Source organism: Psammomys obesus, unplaced genomic scaffold, assembly GCF_907164565.1.
Source record: "Psammomys obesus unplaced genomic scaffold, mPsaObe1.curated_primary_1811, whole genome shotgun sequence".
Classification (NCBI taxonomy): domain Eukaryota; kingdom Metazoa; phylum Chordata; class Mammalia; order Rodentia; family Muridae; genus Psammomys; species Psammomys obesus.
This window is the reverse complement of record NW_026596095.1, coordinates 11,295,261-11,319,390: the sequence shown is the minus strand read 5'-3', so window position 1 is coordinate 11,319,390 and position 24,130 is coordinate 11,295,261. Positions and strand designations below refer to the sequence as shown.

The window sequence follows — 24,130 nt, the reverse complement described above, 5'->3', positions numbered from 1 at the left end:
CAGGCATCAGGAAGAGAATGTCACTAGACCTGGCTTGAGTTTCTGAGACCTCGAAGCCCACCCCCTAGTGACACTCTTCTTCCAACAAGGCCACACCTTCTCCATCAAGGCCACACCTCCTAATAATGCTACTCTGTATAGCCCCTGCAGAGGCCATTTTTATTCAAGCCACCACACACTGCCACAATAATTGCTTGTGCACACTCTTTTTGACTTTCTGTTCAAATACGTCTAATGCTATTTCAAAATTAAAAGACATTCATTAATCAGCTGTAGTTTTCCAACTAAGTATTATTTCCAACTTTATCCCAGTACATAGTGTCATATAATTACTTTATTCTCGGTCTTGGTCAAATACATTGTAATCACTAGATTTCTTTCGCCTAGCCAGAGATTTTCCTGACACCCATCCTCACATCCATACCTTCACCACTGTGCTGGGTGTTCCTTAGGCGCTACGGCTCTTGAGAACTTTCACTGACCTCCCCACATCTTATTAATATGACATAGTGTTGGCTGTTTTCTATCATAAATCATAACTTGTCATGTGTGACATGGTGTTAGCTATTGTTTCACAGGTCTCATTGGTGTCAATGAATCCATCTTTATATATTCAAGGATGGTTCCTAGTTTCAGTTCTGTGCTGTCTTCAGCATTGACTACAGCAGTAATCTCAAATTAGTTTTTCAGTAATTACCTCATGGCTGATTGCAGAGCAATTTCTGGGTGGGATTTTTTTTTTGTGCGGGTGAAGATTTATATCTACCATAGATTATTATGTTAGATTTATCACATGCTAGCTAGGGTGTTATGATTGCATTTACTCCATATTCAGTAAAGCAGACATCAAATCCAGCAATTTTTAGCAACTATAATCATTAATAGTCATGAGTAACCTTAAAAGATACATTATGGCATTAGCATAAAATAGAAGTGTCTAATAAACCTACAGGCATAATGAGCCATTGAATTCAATAAATTCCACCGACAGTCATTGAGCTTATTCTATGCTGAGCACAGGAGTGCAATGATAGATAAATGAGGTTTTAATTCTCCCTTCTTTGAGTCCCCACCCGAACAAAAAGGATGATTTAAAAGAAGTATGTGACTATTTTGTTAGTAAGTACAAGGGAAAGGACTTTTTCATGATCATGTGTTAACTACTGGGTCTTTGCAAGTTTGAAAAGTCAGAAAATTTGATGAGAGAATTGTGAGGGCAAGTTAGTTTCCCATGCTTACCGGTTCTTGGGCTGCCTCAGCCATGACAGACCTGAAGGTTGATATCCTTGCCCTTGCCTGCGCCTACAGCACCATGAAAGATGAGGACACCATCAGTCCATTCCATCATGAGGTTTTTTTACAAGTAGAAAAAAAATAAGCAGGGAGCAAGAAGTGGCTGTTTATGAGTACACAGTGAGACTAAAGTTGGACATCGGCAAATGAGACATTCGGGCAGAGTGCAGGAAACCTTGTGGAAGAAGGTGATAGAAAGACCTGTAGTGAGCAGGAACTCCACAGGAGACCAACAGAACCAAAAAACCTGGGCCCAAGGGGTCCTGCAGAGACCGATACTCCAAACAAGGACCATGCATGGAGAGGACCTAGACCCCCTGCTCAGAGGAAGCCCATTGGCTGCTTAGGTTCTAAGTAGGTTCCCTAGTAAGGGGATCAGGGACTGTCTTTGACATGAACTCAGTGGCCTGCTCTTTGATCACCTCCCCTTGGTGGGTGCAGCCTTGCCAAGGCACAGAAGAAGATGATGCAACCAGCCCTGATGAGACCTGATAGGCTAGGATCAAATAAAAGGGGAGGAGGTCCTCCTGTATCGGTGGAATAGGGAATACGCAAACGGGGAGAAGAGGGAAGGAGGGTGGATTGGGAGGGAATGAGAGAGGGGGCTGGGATACAAAGTGAACAAACTGTAATAAATGAATAAATAAAATCATTGTAAATATTCTCATAGAGGCTAGGCATATTCTCAACACTGGCTGAAGCAGGAGGATTGAGAGTTCTAGAGTTCCAGAACAACCTGGCTAAGGATTGAGAGCCCGTCTTTTAAAACAGTAATGGTTTACAAAAAGCAGAATTATTGTGTATCCATGTTAAACTAACTCCTACCCTTGCAAATATACAATAGGATAACCTCTCATATCTGAAGGAAATTTTGGAAAATTTTTGGAAAAGAAATGACGTTGGCATTTTATATCTACTAAATCCAGGGAAACAGGGCCGGGTCGTTGCACTTCAGGATATGTCAGGCTCTATAATTTGCACTAGCAGTGTGTAGCTGGTAATTATTTTAATACTTTTATCTTACTTTTCTACAATTCAGCCATGGCATTTGTCCAATATTGTGCAATATTGTGCTCCTGCATATATGACATTTTCTAAAGCTTAAATGTCTGTTCAAATTACCCTCCTTTTAGCTTCTGCTCAAGTCTTCTAGATTGGTCATTTCACCGATCGTACCCTATTTGCTATGGCTTCATTCCTCTCCCATCTCATTGGGGGCCATTTGCCACTAATCCACAGTCCCACGTTAACATTCTTGTCACTGTCTCTTCTTCAGAATGTAGATGCTTTTTAAAAAATTTGACGCTTTGAACGTGTATATTTTAAGAGGGAAATTGCTACCCAGTAAATATTTGAATGAACGACACAGATACTCTAAGTATCTGGGTAATAAACTGCAATATGTAATTTATAATTTACATCCTGTACATATATTCCAAACATTATTCATAAAGATATATACATATGCACATGTTATTAAAATTCTAATTTATTACTTATTTCATGTATAAATATTACAGAATTTTAATGCTGTTATTCTTAGTGATCACTTATTCTGGCTTCATGATTGTATCTGAGAAGTACAGGATGGAAATATTGGGATCAAGAAACAGAGGAGGAGCCCTAAATGCACTGTAACCACCAAATGCCGGATTTCCCACCAGCGCTTACCCAACAGCCATCTGTGGGCACACCATGGGGACAATGACAAGACTTACCTTAAACTTTTTGTATTCCTCATAGAGTGGCAGGACCCTACCAAGCAAGTGCTCCAAAAACACCTATGCTTTCCTCTTTATTTTTCAAAGTAATGAATTTTCAGAGGTTACCAAGTCTTGGGAATTAATGGAACACAAAGCATTTCATGGTGTCTCAACTGTTTTCATTACATTTTTAGCGTAAGTTTATAGTGATTACTGAGGTCAAAAAGCATAAATTGATCACTGAAGCATCTGGGCAGAGCTGCAGTGGTGCGCATGTCTGCTGCAAGCCACGTCATTCCAGACCTGAAGGAGCCTGGGAAGCCTTTTATGCCTCACAGTCATTTCATCGTATAATTGCTAAGATATCTTAAAGCTATAATGTAAAGTAATCAACTGGTTTGCAGAGGCCATCTTTGCATGTAGAAAGGATTTTTTTTTTTCCTAATGAAAGCAACTATATTAAGATAATTTCTCAAATGAATTAGAAACGTATGTACAATGAGATAGTTTAATTACGTTAAGACGTTTGGGGAAGAGAAAAAGCCTACTGTTGTCATTTTGGCACCTAATGAGTTATGTCCACATTTTGTAAGCCCTTGGTGCGTGGTGACGCAGCCTGCGCAGTTTGAGTATGCAGTGCAAGATATGTGTATGGACGGCGGGAACTTCCGCAGGTACTTGCGATGCGTGTTCCCTTACACCCTGGTTACTGACAGGATTGCAGGCAAAGCTGGCTGAATCCAGATCCTGCTCAGTCCAATCACTTGTTCTGTGTTCGGGACAGTGACTGCGTATTGAACGGAACGGAACCCCCTTCCTCATTCTTCCCCTCACGTGTCCTCCTCCACAAATATAAGGAGAAAGCCAGATTTTTCTAGAGTAACTTAAGTCCAACTGATCTGCCATGTTAGGTGGCCGACACGCTAGGAACTCGCTCATTTTGATGCCGAAGACACCATGTCTTACGCTCTGTCCTGTTTTGTTCTGCTTTTCAGACTGCGTTTCCTGTGAGGCCAGGTCGCGCACTCCCGATGTGCTGCGATGGTGACATAAACTGTTGACTGAGAGTAGGAGCGTGGCTGGAACTCCATCCTTCCTCCTGGCGTTTGTTTTTGGTTTTTTTAATGGTGCTTCTGCTGGAATAGTCAAAGAAGTCCATCCGAGATGAGTTTTATCATGAAACTTCACAGACACTTTCAGAGAACACTGATTCTGCTTGCCACATTTTGTACGCTGAGCATTATCATTTCTGCTTACTACCTGTACAGCGGCTACAAGCAGGAGAGCGAGCTCTCCGGGAGGGCGTCGGAAGTGGACTGCGGTGACCTCCAGCACATACCGTCCAGGCTGATGGACGTGAAGAGGGCAATGCTTTCTGACGCTTCCAGGACAGACCCCACAGTCCTGGTGTTTGTGGAGAGCCAGTACTCATCCCTCGGTCAAGACATCATTACGATGCTAGAATCCATTCGGTTTCACTATCACACTGAAATCGCACCTGGAAAAGGAGACCTTCCAGCCCTTACAGACAGTGTGAAAGGCAAATACGTTCTCATTATTTACGAGAATATTTTAAAGTATATAAACATGGACTCTTGGAATAGAAGCCTCTTAGATAAATACTGTATAGAATATGGTGTGGGTATCATTGGATTCCACAAAACTGGTGAGAAAAACCTACAGAGCTTTCAGTTCAGGGGCTTCCCCTTCTCCATAAGTGGAAACCTGGTGGTAAAAGACTGCTGTATTAACCCTCACTCCCCTCTGCTTCGTGTGACCAAGTCATCCAAGCTTGACAGGGGCTCTTTACCGGGAACAGACTGGACAGTTTTCCAGGTTAACCACTCCACCTACCAGCCAGTAATATTTGCCAAAGTTAAGACTCCAGAAAACCTTTCTCCTCCCATCTCTAAAGGTGCTTTTTATGCCACTATCATCCATGACCTGGGGCTTCATGACGGGATCCAGCGAGTTCTTTTTGGCAACAACTTGAACTTTTGGTTGCACAAGCTCATCTTCATAGACGCCATCTCCTTCTTGTCTGGGAAGAGGCTGACATTGTCCTTGGACAGATACATCCTTGTGGACATTGATGACATATTTGTGGGGAAGGAGGGAACAAGGATGAACACCAATGATGTGAAGGTAAGGCCCTATTATCTTAGACTTCCACAGTTGACGTCATACACGAGATAACAACACTGAGTTTTCCAGGACATGGAACTTCTGTTTGATCAAGAGAATCTGGAAGAAACGAGGGCAACTGTTTACTCTCACCTTGCGTCACATATGTTTCTAATGTACTACTATCTGAATCAGGAAAAGGGCAGATTGTACTAAAATATTGAGTAGAAATCATTTTTGCTTAGTTGCTTTCTAGAAACTATCCAATTAGAAAACAAAGGCATCCATTAAAATACGAAGTCAGTGAATTTTCAGAAATTAGATATCACAAGGAGCAAATTCAGGTATTTTTCAAAGTGTAGCATGAGGTTGATTTCACTAGCCATGGAAAACTATGACTTGACCCACAGTGGCGGGGTGACAGGTTTGTTCACATGGAAACCCAAGGGCTTCGCTTCTCTCTGGATCACATCCGGCACTCATGTGCTGCAGATAAATCGAATCCACTTCTTGCTGTGTAAAACTGCTTCAATTCAACAACAACAACAACAAAATGAGTATCAAATTAGAGCTGAATTCATCATGTTGCATAAACAACTAGCTATTTAACATCAACAAAGACAAAGTTGAAATCATCTGCATGTCTGTTACTTTTCCTGTTAAAACTAGGACTCTGTTACTCTGTAGTGTGGATTTCTCACAGAAAGGAGAGATTTTTGGATACATAATTTTTATTCTATACAGCTTTAGCCTTCTGATAGAATATCTAGAACTAAAGCAGATATCAGAAATATTATTTTGAGCATATAACTGAGTAGGTAAATGTGAACGACCTAATTTGGATCCCCTAGACCTTCCTGGTAGCAGGAGAGACCAGGTCCAGCAAGCTGATCCATGATTTCCACACATGCGAACATTCACACACAAACACAAAATAGTACATTAACTTTTGTGTAAAAAGATCATCTAGACAATTGCATCTTTTTTTTAAGCCACTAAGTTTCTAACAAATAATATTAATATTCATCACAGCATTTAAGTAAGGTATTGGTGCCAGAGAGAATGCTCTTTACTATAGGAGAGTATGAAAACTGAGGAAAAAGACACTTCTATATTATGGGTGAAGTTTTTAATTAATTAACTATGTTTAAATTTACATTAAAGGTTTTGCAATTTGCTTTTGAAAGCAAATTAAATTTTGAAAGCTAAATTAACCAAACTGGAAGATTAGTCCATGTATTTATGGACTAAACAATATTTAATTCTTCCAGTTTTCTCTTTCAAATTACTGTGACAACAATGTTTAATACATGTACATCTATCTATATATACATTTATATGATGTAAAACTTTTTAAACTGACAAAACTACACTGTTAATGCTTTTTTAAAAAAAATGTGCCAGGTAAACGTCTGTGTTCCAATGCAACCTTCTGTCCCATCTAAGACCAGAGTGAAGTGCCTTTTGATCTGGCATGGTGGTGTGCGCCTATGACCACAACACTTCAGAGAATGAGGCAAGAGGATCACAAATTAGAAGCTATTCTGGCCTCTCCAGGCAGACCATATCTCAAAAACTATACTACCTTCTGCACTTTATGGGTTAAGAAATGAACCCAGAAATTAAGGCCTTACTGAGCGTATTAAAGGAAAATGTAGCATGTGTGCTTTGTGGGTTGATCAGAATTACAGAGGGCTACATTTACTGAACTCCATAAGTGTTTTTGGAAATGTTTTGAACTATTGGATTTTTATTGTTTTTTTTTTTTTTTGGTTTGTTTGTTTTTGTTTTCCTTTTTTATTTTAATTTTTTATTTTAATCACAGGTCATTCACTTGTATCCCAGCCGTAGCCCCCTCCCTCTTTCCCTCCCAATCCTACCCTCTCTCCCTCATCTCCTCCCTGCCCCCTACCAAGTCCACTGATAGGGGAGGTCCTCCTCCCCTTCCTTAGCTTATCAGATATCTTCAGGACCGGCTGCAATGTCCTTATCTGTGGCATAGCAAGGCTACTCCTCTCGGGGGGGCAGGGGGGGAGGGAAGCTCAATGAGCCAGTCATTGAGTTCATGTCAGAAATAATCCTTGTCCCCCTTACCAGGGAACCCACTTGGATACTGAGCTACCATGGGCTACATCTGAGCAGGGGAAGTAGGAGAAAAGCGAGTAACAGGACAGGAGCCTACCGCAGAAGGTATCTGAAAGACTGCCTAGCAGTGGATCAAAGCCGATGCTGATACTTAAAACTAAACCTTCGGCAGAGTGCACGGAATCATATGAAAGAAGGGAGAATTAGTACGCCCTAGAGGGGACAGGAGCTCCACAAGGACCAAATATATCAGGGCACAAGGGTCTTCTATGAGACTGTTTCTCCAACCAAGGACCATGCACGGATATAACCTATTGGATTTTTAAACTACTTCTAGACTGCAAATTTTTTTCAAAACACTAACTCATTGCAGATAGTTGTACAAAGTATATAAACACTCATTCATTCATTCTTGTATTAGCTATTGTTGGCAGAATGTCCAGCAAAAGTACTTTAGGTAAGGAAAGAAAGATTATTTTGCCTCAGAGTGTGAGAGCCAAGCCCATCATGGTGGAGAAGGCATGGTGTCAGGAGAGTAAAGGAGCAGGTCCCAGTATGCCTGCAGTGAGGAATTAGAGAAAGATGGCTTCATCCTTGTTATTTAGTCTTGGATTTTCGTTTATAGAATGGTGCAGTTTACTGTTAGAGTGAGTCCTCCCACTTCAACAAACCCGATCTAAAAACTCACAGACATGAGAGGTTTGTCTCCTAGGTGGCTGTAGATGCTGTCAAGCTGAAAGTCAGTATCAACCGTCCTACTTCTGGATATAGTTTCTTTCAGGTTTTCAGTCTGTACAAGGTGAAGCATCTATCTGTACAGCGCTTGGTGTGTTCCTATCACTTCAAGTACCAGCCATGCAAGCACAGTGATAGAGTTGGTGAGTCATGACTGGGGAGGATAAGTAGTGTCTTAGTCGGGGTTCCTGTTGCTATGAGGAAACACCATTACCAAAAGCAATTTGGGAAGGAAAGGGCTTATTTCGTCCTATCTTGTAGTCCACCATCCACAGAGGTCCCAACAGGAGCCTGAATACAGGAACTGATGCAGAGGCCTCGGGGTAGTGCTGCTCACTGGCTTGTTCCTTATGGCTTTCTCAGGTTTGTATAGAACCCAAGATCACCACCATCCAGGAGTGGCATTACCCATAATGGGCTGAGCCCTCCAATACTAACCACTAATTGAGAAAGTGTGCTACAGATTTTCCTACAGGCCAATGTTATGGGAGCATTTTCTAAACTGAGAGCCTCTCTTCCCAGATAATTCTAACTTCTGTCCAGTTGTCAATAAACCAGCCAAGATAAGCAGATAGTTTGCATGCAGTATGGTAAGGCGAAGGAATTAGTGTAGTCTCACATGAACTTTGTGGTGGGAAGCACAATTGTACACCATTTCTTGGAAAATAGGAAATGTGCAGGAAAAACTTGAAGGCAAAACAAGAATGATGCTATGACATTAATTGAAACGAATTTCTTGAAAGCGGGAATTAGAGTGGTGAAGTGAGAGTAATATAAAAATTACTCAGGAGAAACTAAGTGGAGATGAAAGATTACAATCAAGGATGGCATTTGAATCTCTGTCATTGGTGAGGAGCTGTAGGAAAGAGCAAGACAGAGTAAGAGGATTGTAGCAGGAGCCATTCCAGTCATGATGCAAATTTCAGCTTCATGGAAGTCCATCATCTCTGCTGTTTCTTTTAGTTGTTGCTATCCATTTTGGTGGTAGGTTAGAATCAGGCATCTGATGCTAATACTTTAAATTTGCTAAAATTATTTTATAACTACATATAAGTATTTTAATGAACACACATTCTCTACTTGAGACTTAACTATTAGTTCAACTTTACCAAGTTGTTGTTGGTTGGTTGGGGTTTTGTTTTTGCTTAGTGTGTGTGTGTGTGTGTGTGTGTGTGTGTGTGTGTGTGTGTGTGTGCTGGCCTGTGCATGAAAATCTGGAGGCCAGAAATCAACTCTAGTTGCTTTTAACTCTCCACGTGGTCTTTGATTGAACCTGGAGTTGGTCGGTCGCTATAGTTAGACTAGCACTTTACCTACTGAGTGATCTCCCCAACATTGCTTGCGTGGATTTTAGCTCTGTTTGATTCCTTGAGGAGAGAATGGAAAGGCTGTTGTTGACAGAGAACGTGTTTAATTCTCCAGCACTAATGAAGGGTTATACATATTTCATTTCTCTTCTGACAGTTATTACGTTGTGAAGTTTGAAAGTATCAAGTGCGTATGTCTTGTCATATCTTAATTTGGTGTTTTATCATTCTGTGACTGTTGTTTTTCAATTTCAGTGACGTGATTTGCCTTTATGTCTGTTTTGTCTACCATGCACTACAGTGCTAGCCTTCTTTTAGCTTCCACCTTGAAGCGGTGCCTTATTCCATGGTGTCTTGTTCTCAGCTTTCTTTGTGTACTTCTTTTGGCTGATGAATTGCTCTTGTTCTTGCTGTCATTATGCTGTTGTTCAAACCCAAATGATAGACATTATTATTTCACCACCGCCAAAGTTTGGTTGGATTAGCCAGGCGTCTACGGTTTTCTTTACAACTTCTCCCATCCCATTTTAATTCTTAAGTTACATTTTTAACTACTCTGTGTGCATATGTACACATGCAAGCATGTGCCTACATGTGCCTGCATGTGTTGTGTGCATGCCTTTGTCAGGGGACAACTAACAGAAGCTCCCTCCTTCCACCACGTGGGTCAGGGGACTGAGCTAAGGTCACCACGTGTGACGGCAAGTGCCTTCACACACTGAGTCACCATCTCCCGTTTCAACGGAACATCCAGGATGATGCACTCAGAGTATCATCTAGATCATTTCCCTTCTCTATGCAGACCTCAAGTCTCACCCAGAAAAGCCAGGGTCCCTACAGTCTACCACGCTGTCCATATATCTTTCTGATGAGAGATCCTTCTCCTGTTTGCCTTTTTGGTGAGCCACTTCACTAAAATGCAACCCTCAACAGAGAAGCATTCTTCGTCTGTTTGGCTCACTGAAGTATCCCCATCATATAAACACGTGCATGGGTCATTGCATATTTGGTATGTGGATGAGATTTGGGTAACTCCTTCAGAAACCAACTAATGTGGTAAAGAAGTGTTAAGCCAGTATGTGCCAAACGCCCATCAGAACTTCAGGGCTCCTTATCTGAGGGACATCTTTTAGAAACTCTTTAATGAATGGCCTCACATGTTACAGAATGACTATTTTGATTTACCCTCTTCTTATGTGATAGATCTCCATGTCACAAGGAACTTCATGTATAAAAATAGGTTCTTCTAAGGGAAAGACAGGGATCTCATGCTAGTCACCTAACATTTGTGGAAGTAAAATTCACCTAATTCCACTCCCCTGAATTACTTTATAATTGATTTTTAAAAATAGGCAACTTGTAACTATTTCTACAAGCACACAAAACCACCTCTTCCTTGTAAATTTTGCCACTTTGGTGGAATATTTACTTCTAAATATGACATGAGTCACACAATACATATGAAAGCAAATTGCTCTCAATATTATTATCATGTTCAAATCTCCAATGTTCTGGCATGTACATAGTTATTTTAAGGGAATAAATTTTAAGGAATTTCTTTATAACATAACACAGGAAAATAAGACGTTAATTTAACAAAGAAAAATAACCCGGTATCTATAATTCTCAAGTGCTTGGTTCTTTTTGTTAAATTTGTTGCTGTATTGCAAGACAGAAAGTATCCTTACTGTGATTAATATTAAAGAGTCATTTGCTATGAAAGGGCATTGCACAAGAATACATTATAAATGATTTAAAGAGGGCAAAATGCTGCCACAGAATGGTCAATAATGTATAAACAGTATTTGGTGTCTGGTTATATTTTTTAAGACTTTTATTTTATTCCTTGAAAACTGCATACATACAAACACTGAATCTTGATCATAACCACCTCTCACTCCATCTTCTCTCTCCCTCAGTACTCCCTCTATCCCCTAACTTCATGTCCTCCTTTAAAAAAAATTTTTTTTTTATTTAGTTTTAAACCCACTGAGTCTAATTTGGGCTGCCCGTGTGTGTGCATGTGTGGCTTCACCCACTGGGTCATGGGCAACCTAACAGTGACCACACCCTCAAAAAGAAGTGTTCCACCTCCAGTAGCTCCTCAGTGAAGAGCGAGACTCAGAAGCTGCTCCCGACCCTGTGCCTGATTCTCCAGCTGGCTTGATCTTACTCAGGTCTTACGCAGGTAACACTGCTGCTGTGAGTTATACAACAGCCGGGTGATGTCTAGAGGCCACCAACTCAACGGCTCCCCTCCCCAACTTCTAGCCCTTCCATTCTTTCTGCTCTGTCTTTCATGTTGTTCCCTGAGTTTGGGGGAGAGGTGAGCAGGGGTTGATAGATGTCTCCTCTATGGCTGAGCAACTTACTCTCAGAGCTTACAACAGTAATGTACAGTAATATCTCTCCGAATTAATCACTACCCACTGGAGGAAAAAAAAAAAAAAAAGAGGTTTCTGTTGGGAGCAGCAGAAAGCTATGGATGCTAACATAAACTTTTAGAAGGCAGCTGTGTAATGTGACTATTCACAAACACATCGATAAACCCCTCTCTCAGGCCTATAACTTCCCTAGCCATGCGTTTTGACCATATGTTTTCTAGCACAAGGAATTAATTTCTACCTGTGAATCAGGCCTCAAGTCAAATCATGGAATCGATTAGTTACCCCTATAACCAGTCTTGCCACTATTGTGCTGTCCTGCCTGGCATTGCACTCCACCATGCAGGGTCCAGTGTTGGTTAAGACTATTGATGATGTATTTCCCCTGAGGCAACCCACATAGCACCTTCTAGCATAATGGAAGCTAGCCAGCAAGGAGACACTTTCCTGGTCAGTTCAAGATTAATTTTTCTATGTGCTATAGTCAAAGCATTCAGCCCCCAACTATATCTTAACATCCTCTTATGATGGAAAACCAAAAGCAATGGCAATAGAATATAGGGGTTTTGGTGCCATCAGGCATCCTTGCCCACAGAGAGGTAATCTAGGCCTGACATTGAGATCTTTATTTAATAACCAGTTTTTTCAGTAGAAGCATTGTATACTAATTTTAAAGCCCTGCTGTCCTATACGCTGCATGAGAATGATTAGGAGAAGGGTAGCCATAGATGAGACCAAAGCTTATGAGGCAGGGGCTCACGTGTTAGACCAGTAGCAGATTACATGGCGAAGACTCTGAGTATGGTGTCAGGGCATGTATATATATATATATATATATATATATATATATATATATATATATATAGCCTGACAACCTGTGTTAGATCCCTGAGTCCCGTGGTAGAAGGAGAGAACTAACTCCAGAAGTTGTTCTCAAACCTCTCCATGCACTCACACATATGCGCACACAATAGTAAAGATTTTAATGCACATTGACCCCACTTCGCTCAGTCCTTAGCATGGCTCCAGAGACTTGGACCTGACTAGGGCAGAGGGATTAAAGCGACGACAGACATGTCAGACAGACACACAGAAAAGGTAAGATGGACTGGGGTGGTGCTCTCAGCTGCAGAAGCCCATGTCGATAACACCCCCCAGGGCTTCCTCCAACCCCCGCAATAAGTAATGCTTGATGTTTTTATAAAAATAACAACATAAGCAGTGGAGAACATTGGAGGACTGAAGAAGCCGTGCGTGGGGGAGTGAGTGAGTGAGAGAGAGAGAATGAGTGAGAGTGTATTTTCCGTCCCGAGTGAATGTGTATTTTTGACAAGGGCATTGCCATATCAAGAACACAGAGCCCCAGACCTAGAAGAAAATGACAAAGCCTTCCCTTCTGGTCTGTGTGTGGGCGTTGACAGTGTGTGTTGATTTCTTTTATTGTTGGGTATTCACTATCTGTTCATAAGGCAAAGAGGAGAAATGTGAACAAAAGAAGCTCCTTCCCTTAGGTTAGCATATCAGAAATTATTGTCATTCACTCCTCTAATAAAGGGGAGAATCAAGTTTCCTGATTTTCCAATCATTTTCCCTGTTATTCCACAAGCTGTAAGTTAAAAATGTATATTCTTAATTAAATTATAAACTTTTACATTAATATTCTCAGTACTGAACTGAGATTTTAAACTCATAAACATGAGTATATAGCTTCATGAAAAGTCTTAAAAGATTAATTTTAAGAATCTTGTTAATATAAAGGGGAGAGCCAACAGATCCTCTGTAGATTGGAAACGTCAGTATCTAGCACTGGATTCCTGAGGGGTGATCTGACTGACAGGTAACCCCTAGAGCACATCGCCAGTGCCTGCAAAAGTGGCAACAAAAGAGCAACACCACCTTCACTTCAGGGATGCTGCAGAAATAAGAATAATCCCACAAAGCAGTGGGCTTTACCAATTAAGCATCATTAACTCTGTCTTCTTCTGAGACTGAAGCCCGGGACACACTGGAATATTCACTTATGCGGCCTCAGTCCAGTTGAGACTCTTTAAATATTACTGAGGGAAGCCAAGAATCAACACACCTGTGCAGCACAATTATCTAGTAAATTCAAATGAGCAGAAACCTTCTTCTGAGAACTGGGGCTCCCATACCCCTCCCTATCGTAAGCCTTGCTAATCTTTTGCAGGGCTAAAGATGGGTGTGTTCAGATGTGCTTGGTCTGCCTGATGGTTTCACCCTGCAAGTCACAGAATTCCGAAGCCTGTCTAGTTTCCCAGTAGAACTTATTAATCTGTCTGTTACAATAATGCCATATGTCTGTGTGTGTCCCTGCCATTCTTACTCTGATGTTTCAAAACTTATTTTTGTTCTGAAACGAATCTCCTAGAGACTCGGGCTCTTAGCGTTTTCGTGACCATCTGTCCTGTCCCCAGTGCTGCAGCACTTAACCATTGGCCTCTTGACTTCCATATTTTATAGAGTGCATAGCTACCTCAGCAGCATACCTTAGAGGTCAAATATTTAAGCACTCACTATAGTACATGACTTGTGACACTATTAAGTTTGTTAACGCCTAGTGAGATTAGTTATTGAGGAAAGCAGGTTTGCAGGTATTTGGTTTGTGCTGTGTGTAGCTCTCCATATAGAGATTTACATGCCAGGTGGTGTGCAAGTCTTGAGTACGAAGAGCAGTCTCGGGGGAAGATACAGATTGGGAATTTATTATTGTCTGGATGACATTTAACGTCCTGATTGGAAGAAATCTAGTAAGAAAAGAGAGTAGAGGATAGGAAGGGAGAGCCAGGTACTAGTTGTTAAGAACATGGCCTAGATCTATAGTCACAGATGTCACTTGAGAGACTGAATCAAACAGGGAATATCCCATTCCTGAATTACCTCGTGGAAGTTGCATTTGAAGTTCTGGGTCATAGCCCGTTTTGCATTTCACATATACATTATCCCATTCAATTTAGGCTGCTCACGGTCGAGGCTGACATACACTGTCCCTACCACAGTTTAATGTCGACTCTCCATAAAAATGACTGTTGGGACAGTCACTTAAAGAAATAAAAGTTCCGTCTTTTCAATGGCACCATAAATTCTAGTGACTAGGGATATAAATTATTTTTGCCATTTGTATTTTTACTTAATTAAACTCATTTTGGGGGGAATGTCTGTTATCTATTGTGGGGGAAGGAATCTTGGCTCAGAAAGCAATGTGCCTTCCTAGAACCCAACTTATATGTTGCACGAGGAATACGTTTATATGTTGTGGGAGGAATTGGTCTTCAGTCTTGGGTAAACTGTGCTTCTAGCTCAGATCTGTGCCAGCTGTGATCCATGCACAGATGCTCATTCACCTCATTTGGATACATGCTCTTATCTTGAAAACAGTGGTTACCTACCTCACAAGTCTGACAAGGTCTGGGTGGCAGAAACAGAACATTCACATGATAGTTTTCTTGTTCTGGTAAGATTTATATGTGTTGGTCTGTTTGTCTCGTTCCATTGACCACAGTTGCATGCAATCTATGGGTTACGTCTGAGCATGCGTCCTGAGAAATGTGTCCCCGTGCAGTTCCATCATTGTGTAAACATGGCAGGCAGCAGGTATCCAGACCAAATGGCCTAGCTCAGTCCCTTGACCCGGCTTCTTGATGCAACGGAGAGATGAAATAAGGATGAGAAGTGGGAGGCTACAGGCATGCTTTCTTCCAGTAAAGGTTAGTGGAAGGGATGCGCAGTCAAACAAGCTGGTTTCAGTCCTCTAGGGTTAATCAGGCATTGTGTAGCACGCTGAAGTTACACGCAGAGCAGCCCGCGGATGTGTTCCCACTGGCTTCCCCACAAACATTGATGAGTAGCTGTGTGTTGCTACAGTGGTGCAGACGCTGCCACTTCAACAGGCGGTTCAGAAACGCTTCAGATCCACTGTGATATAAAGCCACCACCACATATATAATCTGTTGCTTGCCAGAGCGTCGTCATATGGTACCAAATTACACATACAGGCTTTACCTTATTAAAGTGGTACACACGAGGCAAGCGTGGGCTTTGATGCTGTGTGTATGATCTGTGGTTACTAATACTGCACTAGTCATATGACTTTACTTTAAATGAAAACAGATCACATATAAGTATCAGCATTTGCTATATGGCTAGAGTCTGTTAATGTTAAATAGACTTAGAAATATTCCAACGCAGAGACTGTTTGGGGCTCATTATTCCCTGCCCCCAGGCTAAAATGTGTTACCTGCATTTAAAGGGGACAGTGCCTCTCTGTTATATCCACGCTAAGCTCCTGCCTGTACTTGCCGGTGGTTGTCACAATTTATTAACTGTTAAAGCACACCCCACATTAAATTAAACCTTCTCTCTCTACTCAGTTTTCCAGATTAAAGTTGCCCAGTTACAAACCAACCAGTTGGTTTTCTGAAGTTATAGACATGAAACAGTTTCCCTCAGCATTGAACCCCAGAAGAATTCACTAGCTTTTGTGAATGTAGCATCGATGCTTATTTTCAAGCCTGGAGGATACAGTTAAAATCATACTGAGCACAGCATACACGTCTTCAGAAAGTCCTTAGTTTTTTGTGGTTTCAAGCAATACGTTTTCTTTGCTTGCTCCTACATGAAATCCCATCGCTTGGGGATCATGATTTTTCCCACGTTCACCCCAGAGCCATTACTTCTGATAGTCCCTTAAATAAGCAGAATCTTTCCGTGTCCGAGGCCGTTAATGAGCTTCCCTTCATGAGCTGTGACAAGGTGCGAAGTCTGAGGTTTCACATGCAAGCTAATGTTCCGTCTTCCACAGTTTCACAGGGCCTGGCAGGGTCAAAGAGAACAGCAGTGCCCTTTGCCACAATAGAGCACCACGCAGCTGGCTGCGTGATAGGAGAAAAACAAAACCTCTGAACCCTGAGAACTCCAATCTTTTACAGCGAGCAGTGTGCCTGAAGGAGCCTTGGACGGACATTACAAAGGGAAAGCGGCGGTTCATGCTGCTCCTTGCAAGGCGAGCAGAATCACAAGAGCGCAGTGAATGTCTTTCAGCAACAGTGGAGCCTTTTCTTCCCTGATCTGTTTACATAGTGTTCTCAACAGGGAGACGGTTCAGCAGGTAGAGACACATGCTGCTAAGCCTTGTGATCTGATCCAATTCCTTGGATCCACGGGGTGGAAGGAGAGACGGTTGTCCTCTGATCTCCACACTTCCACGGATGTGTACAAACACACACACACACACACACACACACACACACACACACACACACACTAAATGAATATAATGATTTTTCTGAAGAATATTTTCATTGTGGGTTTTACAGATGGCACGGATGAGTGCTACAAACATGTAATCTCCAAACACAGTCTCTTACAAAACATGCCCAGATCTTCCCTTTAAACTAGGGAAAATTCAGGTTTAATTTGTGTGTTTGTTTATTCCGCCTTTGTGTGCCTCAGTCTCCTGAGATATTAAATAATAATTGTTCATTTGAAGAATGCTGAGTATATTAAATGAGATAATCCACATAGAGAACTCCTCAAAGATCCGGGCACATATTGTATCCATTACAAATAAATGCTAATTGTAATCAACTTCAGCCTAAAGTATGCTTTGATGAGTGACACTCAATACCTCCTTCCTTAGCTCACCTCCCGTGGACCCATTTCCAAACGAAACTTGGGAGCTCTGGCCAGCCTCCTAGTATAGAAGCATTTTCAAGAAAGGACAGAGATAAAGGAGATTGTATTTTTGAAAAATTATTTATGCACTTTGAGTTGGTGATTTGATCTAGTGCCCTATATACTATTTCATTCATTCCCAGTACCTTTTTTGATATGAGTGTGTGTGTACGTGTGTGTGTTCTCGTGTGTGCATGCGTGTGGTGTATGTGCCCGTGTGTGCAAATGCACATGCGTGTGTATGGTGGCCAGAGGTCAGTGTCAGGTGTCTTCCTCTGTCACTCTCTGCCATTGTGTCGGGACCTTTCTCTGAATCTGGAGCTTGTCCGATGAGCTCCACCAGTTTTCCTCTCTGATTACCCAGTGCTGGAGTTACAAGAGCCATACTACCTGGCTTTTTTAAGTGAGTGCTGGAGATCTGAACTCAGGCCCTCATCTGGCCCAGCAAGCACTTCACCCACAGGGCCATTTCCCAGCCTTTTAGAAATAACCATGTTAGAGATGAACAAGCTGAGATTCAGACATTGCCGAAGGCCACAGTTTGTGAGCTCAGGAGTCAGACTCTGTGCTTCTCAGCTTCTCCTTTCCTCAGCCTGCTCTCCTCTTCTGCACTGCCTGTGGGACTGGACAGGAAAATCCCCTCGACTCTCCAGATTTCACTGGTGGTGGGAATTAGAGGTTCTTGAAGGTGTTCTCACTCAACATTGAGGAGGTGTTCTTCCAAAAAATGGTGCCTGTTTCTTGTATCTTTGACTTCATTCCCTTTTGAGGAGAGCATGAGATGGAGGTCAGCAGACACTGTAACATATATGCTGCATATGATAAGCACGGAGCCTGGTGACTAGTTTTAAATATGAACTCTCCGCCATAACCTAGAATCACTGTCATCGAGTCCCAACTAAGTACTTGTCTGACACATGTCTTTAGAAGATTGTCTTGATTGTGAGTTGATCTAGAAAGACCCATTCCACTTTGGACAACACTGTTACCTAGACTGCAGACCCTGAACTATGCAAGATAGGAGAAAACTACCTGGAAGCAAGGACGCAAGCGATGTGGATACATTCTTTTCTCTCCATGTGTGACAGTAGTTGTGATGTGATCACCTGTCTCTCACTCTGGCCTGTGTGATTTTCTTATAATAATGGACTGTAATGTGGAGATGTGAGCCAGAATAAATCCTCTCCTCTATGGTGATTTTGGTCAACATATTTTTAACACAGTGGCAAAAATGAAATTAGAACAGAAAGCCAGTGTGCAAAATAGGACTACAGCTAGTAAAATGGTTCTGAATTGGAGTTTACTGCTGAGTGACTAGGCTTTAGTTGCTCTTGCCTATTTTTCTTAAAGGTTAACTATTCAGGGCTGTGGAGGAGTTCATTTGTTTCATTATGCAAACTTCCTCTACTATCTGTGTATATTCCATAACTTCTGTCACGTGACAGACTTTCCTGGAGAGTCAAAAGCATGCACACATCTGCTCACCCCAGACAGAGAGCCCACGATAGACCAAAGGATTGTACCAATGTCCAATTTGGTGAACCAATGAGTTCTTATTGAGGCTACTAACAGGAGTTCGTGTGAGGGATTAGTTACAAGGAGCAGGGATAGCTCAAAAGCATCTGCACTACCTGAAAGCCCACGACAACACGATCCCTCCTGAGGACACAGAAATCCCATGCAGGTTGCAGCCATCTCCAAGCTCTGGACAGTTTTTTCTTTCTGCAGTTTGGTCAGTCTGCAGCCTCAGAAACTCTTCACTTATGATTATACTGTACCGTGGAAGCTCACAAGAATCTTCCACGGTTCTAATTCCCGGGATATGTGACCTTTTGTTTACCTATTCTTTGGCACCAGAGGTCCACAAGCCGCCCTATACCCTCTGCATCAAATGTTTCAATTTGCAGGGACTGTTTAGATTAGGAGGAGCATGCCGTCCAACAACTGAATGTTGCAAATGTTCAAGATGTACAATAAAGTTAGATATGAATGTCTGGGCTATTTGTCTAGGCTCAGCAGTAGAATCTGTGTATAACATGCACAAACCCCTGGACTTCACCTCCAGTACCACCAAAAAAAAAAAAAAAAAAAAAAAAAAAAAAAAAACGCACGCATTGTGCTCCATCTGAGAAGTATTAATAGTTCAAAGCTACTTTTGTACCAGAAGCTATACCAGTCCAATGGCCTCAATCAACATTTTTTTCACTCTCTTTTGAACATGTGGTTCCTAGTTCAGTACTTTTCATTCTTCTCCCTCAGTGTCAAAGAATGCAAACCTGATTTTTGTTCTATGGTATGACTTTTATAAGAGGCATTACATTGAGAAGAATATATAATATGGTAATAAACCTGTAATTATAACAAAACCTTCATTCAGATAAATTCTAAGAAAGCACTATTTTTTTGAAGACATAGTTCTGTAGTTTCATTAAAATAAAGATAAAAATGTTCCTTTTTTTTTCCACCTAACTCCAGAAGTTTTTTTTTTGTTTGTTTGTTTGTTTGTTTGTTTTTTTCATATCTACTGCTTAGAATATGGGTGAAGTTAGGTCAGGAACTGTAGCAGGACAAGAACCTGGTGAACAGGAACTGATGCAGAGGCCATGGAGGAGTGCTGCTTACTGGCTTGCTCCTCATGGCTTGCTCAGCCTGCTTTCTTATAACATCCAGCGCTGCCTGCCCAGGTGTGGCCCCACGCACAGTGAACTGGATTTTCCCACATCAAGCATTAATAAGATCAAAGAAAAAGAAGCTGTCAACCTAAGAATATGGGGATGGGATGAGTTGGAGGGAGAACAATGGGGGTAGGCTAGAGGAAAGAAAAAAGAATAGAGGAATCACCATGGGCCTTCCCACAGGCCAGTCTGGTGGGAGCATTTCCTTAATTGATGTTTCTTCCAAAATGATTCTTGCTTGTGTCAAGTTGATATGAAATTAGTCAACACAGGTAATGTAGGTGTTTTGCTGGGTTTATCCTTTTAAGCTACATCTGGAATGCTAATCTGTGGAATGGTACCACTCATATTTAGGGTGCATTTTTCCACTTCAGTTAAACCAGTACAGAGAGACTTCCTCACAGATATGCCCAAAGGTGTGTCTCCTACGTGATTTATGTTCAGTTGTGGCTTTTTGTTTGTTTGTTTGTTTTTGTTTTTGTTTTTTGAGACATGATTTCTCTGTGTAGCCTTGGCTGTCCTAGACTCTCTTGGTAGACAAGGCTGGCCTCAAACTCACAGAGATCCACCTTCCTCTGCTTCTCTGAGAGCTGGGATTACAGGTGTGCGCCACTGTGTCTGGCTTATATTCAGTATTAATCACCACACTGCTCAAGTCGTGTTGGTTTTATCTCTTGAAATAACTTCATTCTGTGGCCCAGCCTGGACTTGAACTTGTGGCAAACATCCTTCCTCATCCTTTCAAGAGTTACAATTGCATGTGTACAATTATACATATGAACAAGTGTTACAATTGCAAAACAACCATGCCTGGCTTTGAAGTCTTTATTAACAGTATTAGCAGATCACATGAATAATCTTCTGAAATAATGTCTACGTCTCTCAAAATAAAAAAACTTTTCTGGTGAAAAAGTTCAGATGATAATCTCAGAACTACCTGCAGGTATTCAAAATCCATGTAGTACTCTTTGGGCAGACGTGGAAAGAAAATGCACTGATGGAAATTATTCTGGCACTGGCACTGAAGGTCATCATCACACGGTCCCTGAAAGGAGGTTGATGCTATGATACAGAATAAGTGCAGGTGGAGGCTCACAACCCTTCATTGATAACAGCGTTAAATCCAGGAATGTATCATTCCTCGAGTTATTGATGCTTGGGTTGCCATTATCATGTGGCTGCTGTTGTTTGAGGCTGCGTAGCTAGCTAGCTAGCCTCAAAGTCACAGCCCAGAGTGGCCTCGAACTCATGGCAGTCTTCCTGCCTCTGTCCCTCGTGAGCTGGGATAATAGGAGTTAGCCACCAAGCACATCTATTGTTGGTATTGTTGTTTTCTTTCTTTCTTTCTTTCTTTCTTTCTTTCTTTCTTTCTTTCTTTCTTTCTTTCTCTCTCTCTCTCTGTCTCTCTCTCTCTCTCTTTCTTTTCTTTCTTTGTTTCCTATGTGAAGCAAAGGGAATTCATACTTTCTCGCTTTTGTTGTTCGCCTTTGGGCTCGGTTTTGTTTTGTTCCCTTCAGATTTTGGTGAGAAACGATGCCAGATATATCTGACAAGTTCTCACCAGGAGCTCAGAGCACAAAGCCACTGAGTACAGCATTTTACTCTGCCAGTGTGGTCTGTTCTACTGAGAGCTAATAGCTAATATTGCACAAGCTTTGGTCTGCTCCACTGAAATTTCCTCAGAGCTCCATCAGGGCATAGCTGGGCGGCCATGAGGAAATGTTTTCCCAGGGTTCCTCTGGAGGTTTCTGTTATGTTTCATGTTCTACTATTCACAGGAAAGCTTTGTTACTTTCTTTGAATGCAAGAAAGAGTAGGCAATTCATTCTTTTAGAGACACACTCCTCTTCTGTGACTATTTCTGAGAAATTTAGTGACTCTAGAGATTGTATATATAATATATATGTAATTATAGGTGTATATATAATGATATATTATATAATATAAGTAATTATATATATATATTCCTCTGTTTCTTTCATGAAGTGCTTTTTCCCCATACTTTTTTTTTGCTTTAAGGATTTATTTTTTCATTATTTTTATTAATTACAGTTTATTCACTTTGTATCCCAGCTGTAGCCCCCTCCCAATTCCACCCTCCCTCCTTCTTCTTCTCCTATGCCCCTCCCCCAGTCCAATGATAGGGTAGGTCCTCCTCCCCTTCTATATGATCTTAGTCTATCAGATATCTTCAGGACTGGATTCTTTGTCTTCCTCTGTGAACTGGTAACGCTGCTCCCCCCTCAGATGGAGGTGATCAAAGAGCCAGCCACTGAGTTCATTTCAGAGATGGTCCCTGTTCCTATTATTGTTCCCCATACTTTTTACACCGTGTGTATATGTGTATGCATGTGCCTGTCATTAGGTTTATGTGAAGGGGTCAAAGACAACTTACAGAAATCAGTTCTCTTCCAATATGTGGCAAGCACCCTTATCCCTTAAGCCATCTTGCCAGCCCTCAGTGTTACAATAAGACTATCCTGCAGTATATCCATTGCCTCAATCCTAGGACTTGTTTTAACTCAAGCTGTATTCCTTCATGAGATTTGGAGAATTACTCTTTGTGCGGTGTCACAAGATAAACAGATGACGCAAGCTGCAGTAAGTCTTCAGTTTGTCTTGATGGCTCAGATTTTGAATTGTTTATCTGTGTATTTCTTAAAACTTAGTCATTGGAATGTCACTCACTGGCCCTCTGATAGCTTCCAATTAAGAAGATTTCTATGTATGAGTCACCTCCTGCCAGCTTCAATATCTTGGGAATTTCATAAAGTCAGTACGCCAACCAGGTTGACCTAAAGATGGAAACTCACAGTAAATGTCAAAGTAAGTCATTGTGGCTATCAGAGAGTCACAGGAGAGCCCTTTAGAACCTGAAGTGTCAGGACACCATGACTTGATCTATATCTGTACTAGGAATGTATGAGTTCATAAAATGCTATTCTTTTCTCAACTTGAGAAAGTATCTAGCCTAATAATATGAATCTATTTGAAATACATTTAGAGAGAATCTGCAGTAAGAATGAACACAGTGTGTATAAAATATACCATCTTCCAAGCTATTACAAAAATATTGTGGAATAATATTTTTAAAACCAAACTAATGGAATGAAAGTTGTTTTGTATTCTTGAAATGTGAATTGAGAGACTTTTCTATATAACACATGCCCTCACCCATCCTCACTTGGAGAAGCTTCTCTGTGCAATGAATGCAGAGAATGGCTGCTCTAAGTGCTGAGATTAAATGATGTTGTGTTCAACCCAACAGTACCTCTCAAAGGCTTGGGAAACATGGTGGAAAGGGGGATGAAAGAATATTAGAACCAAACGATAAAGAGAGAGAGAGAGACTTTGAAATGCTGCCTTCTGGGTGGTACACAGCCACTGTGACCATGGTTCCACAGCAGCTGAGGTTACCACCACCGTGCTTGTCAAAGTCGATCACGGACCAGGAGGCGCTCCCATGGTTTCTCCCCCTACCAGCCATGAGACACCAGGACACTGTTGGGTTCTGAGGGAGTGACAGTAACTGTCCGCTGCTGTCAGTTAATGCACAGTTCCAAACATACAGCCCCATAGAAGGCCCTGATCAAATTCACTGGGTCAAAAAACAAAACAGAACAAAGAGGTGTGGTTATGAGAAGAGGAGGTAAGATCGAAGGTGACAGGGCTGGGAGGGAGACAAAAGAGGGAAAGAGTGGACATGATAATGGACGTGTATGTGGGTGAAATTGTCAAGAACAAAATTTCATTAGAAACAAAAATCGATTCATCTATGTAAGTAGTCACACAGAGAAAGTGTATTGCTGAGGCTGAGATTTTTAGTTTTCTTGTTTCCAGACAAGAGAAGTTTAGATCACATGGGAAATAATAATTTAAAACCTGATTCATATTTTTACTTGGTGGGCTTAAGCAAATCTGTTAATGTACTGAGATTCAGCTTCCTTAAATGAATTTTTTTTTTTCTGTGATTGGAGTCAAGCTCAGGGCTTGTGTAACCTAGGCAAGCCCTCTACCACTGACTTATACCCCTTACAAGTAAAATGACAATACCTGCTGCCAGGACTGTAAGTATCCACTGAACTGGATAGATAGATAGATAGATAGATAGATAGATAGATAGATAGATAGAT

At 41.4% G+C, this 24,130-nt stretch overlaps 1 protein-coding gene across 1 annotated transcript in view; it reads left to right on the top strand.

Annotated features, from left to right (window-relative positions):
* Window positions 1-4,160: 4,160 nt before the first annotated feature.
* The window catches only part of LOC129691959 (bifunctional heparan sulfate N-deacetylase/N-sulfotransferase 3), a 132,918-nt gene continuing 112,948 nt past the window's right edge, over window positions 4,161-24,130 (top strand). Inside the window, exon 1 of the mRNA XM_055628166.1 lies at window positions 4,161-5,141. Within this exon, the coding sequence (XP_055484141.1) occupies window positions 4,161-5,141 (981 nt within the window). The remainder of the gene's footprint in view (window positions 5,142-24,130) is intronic.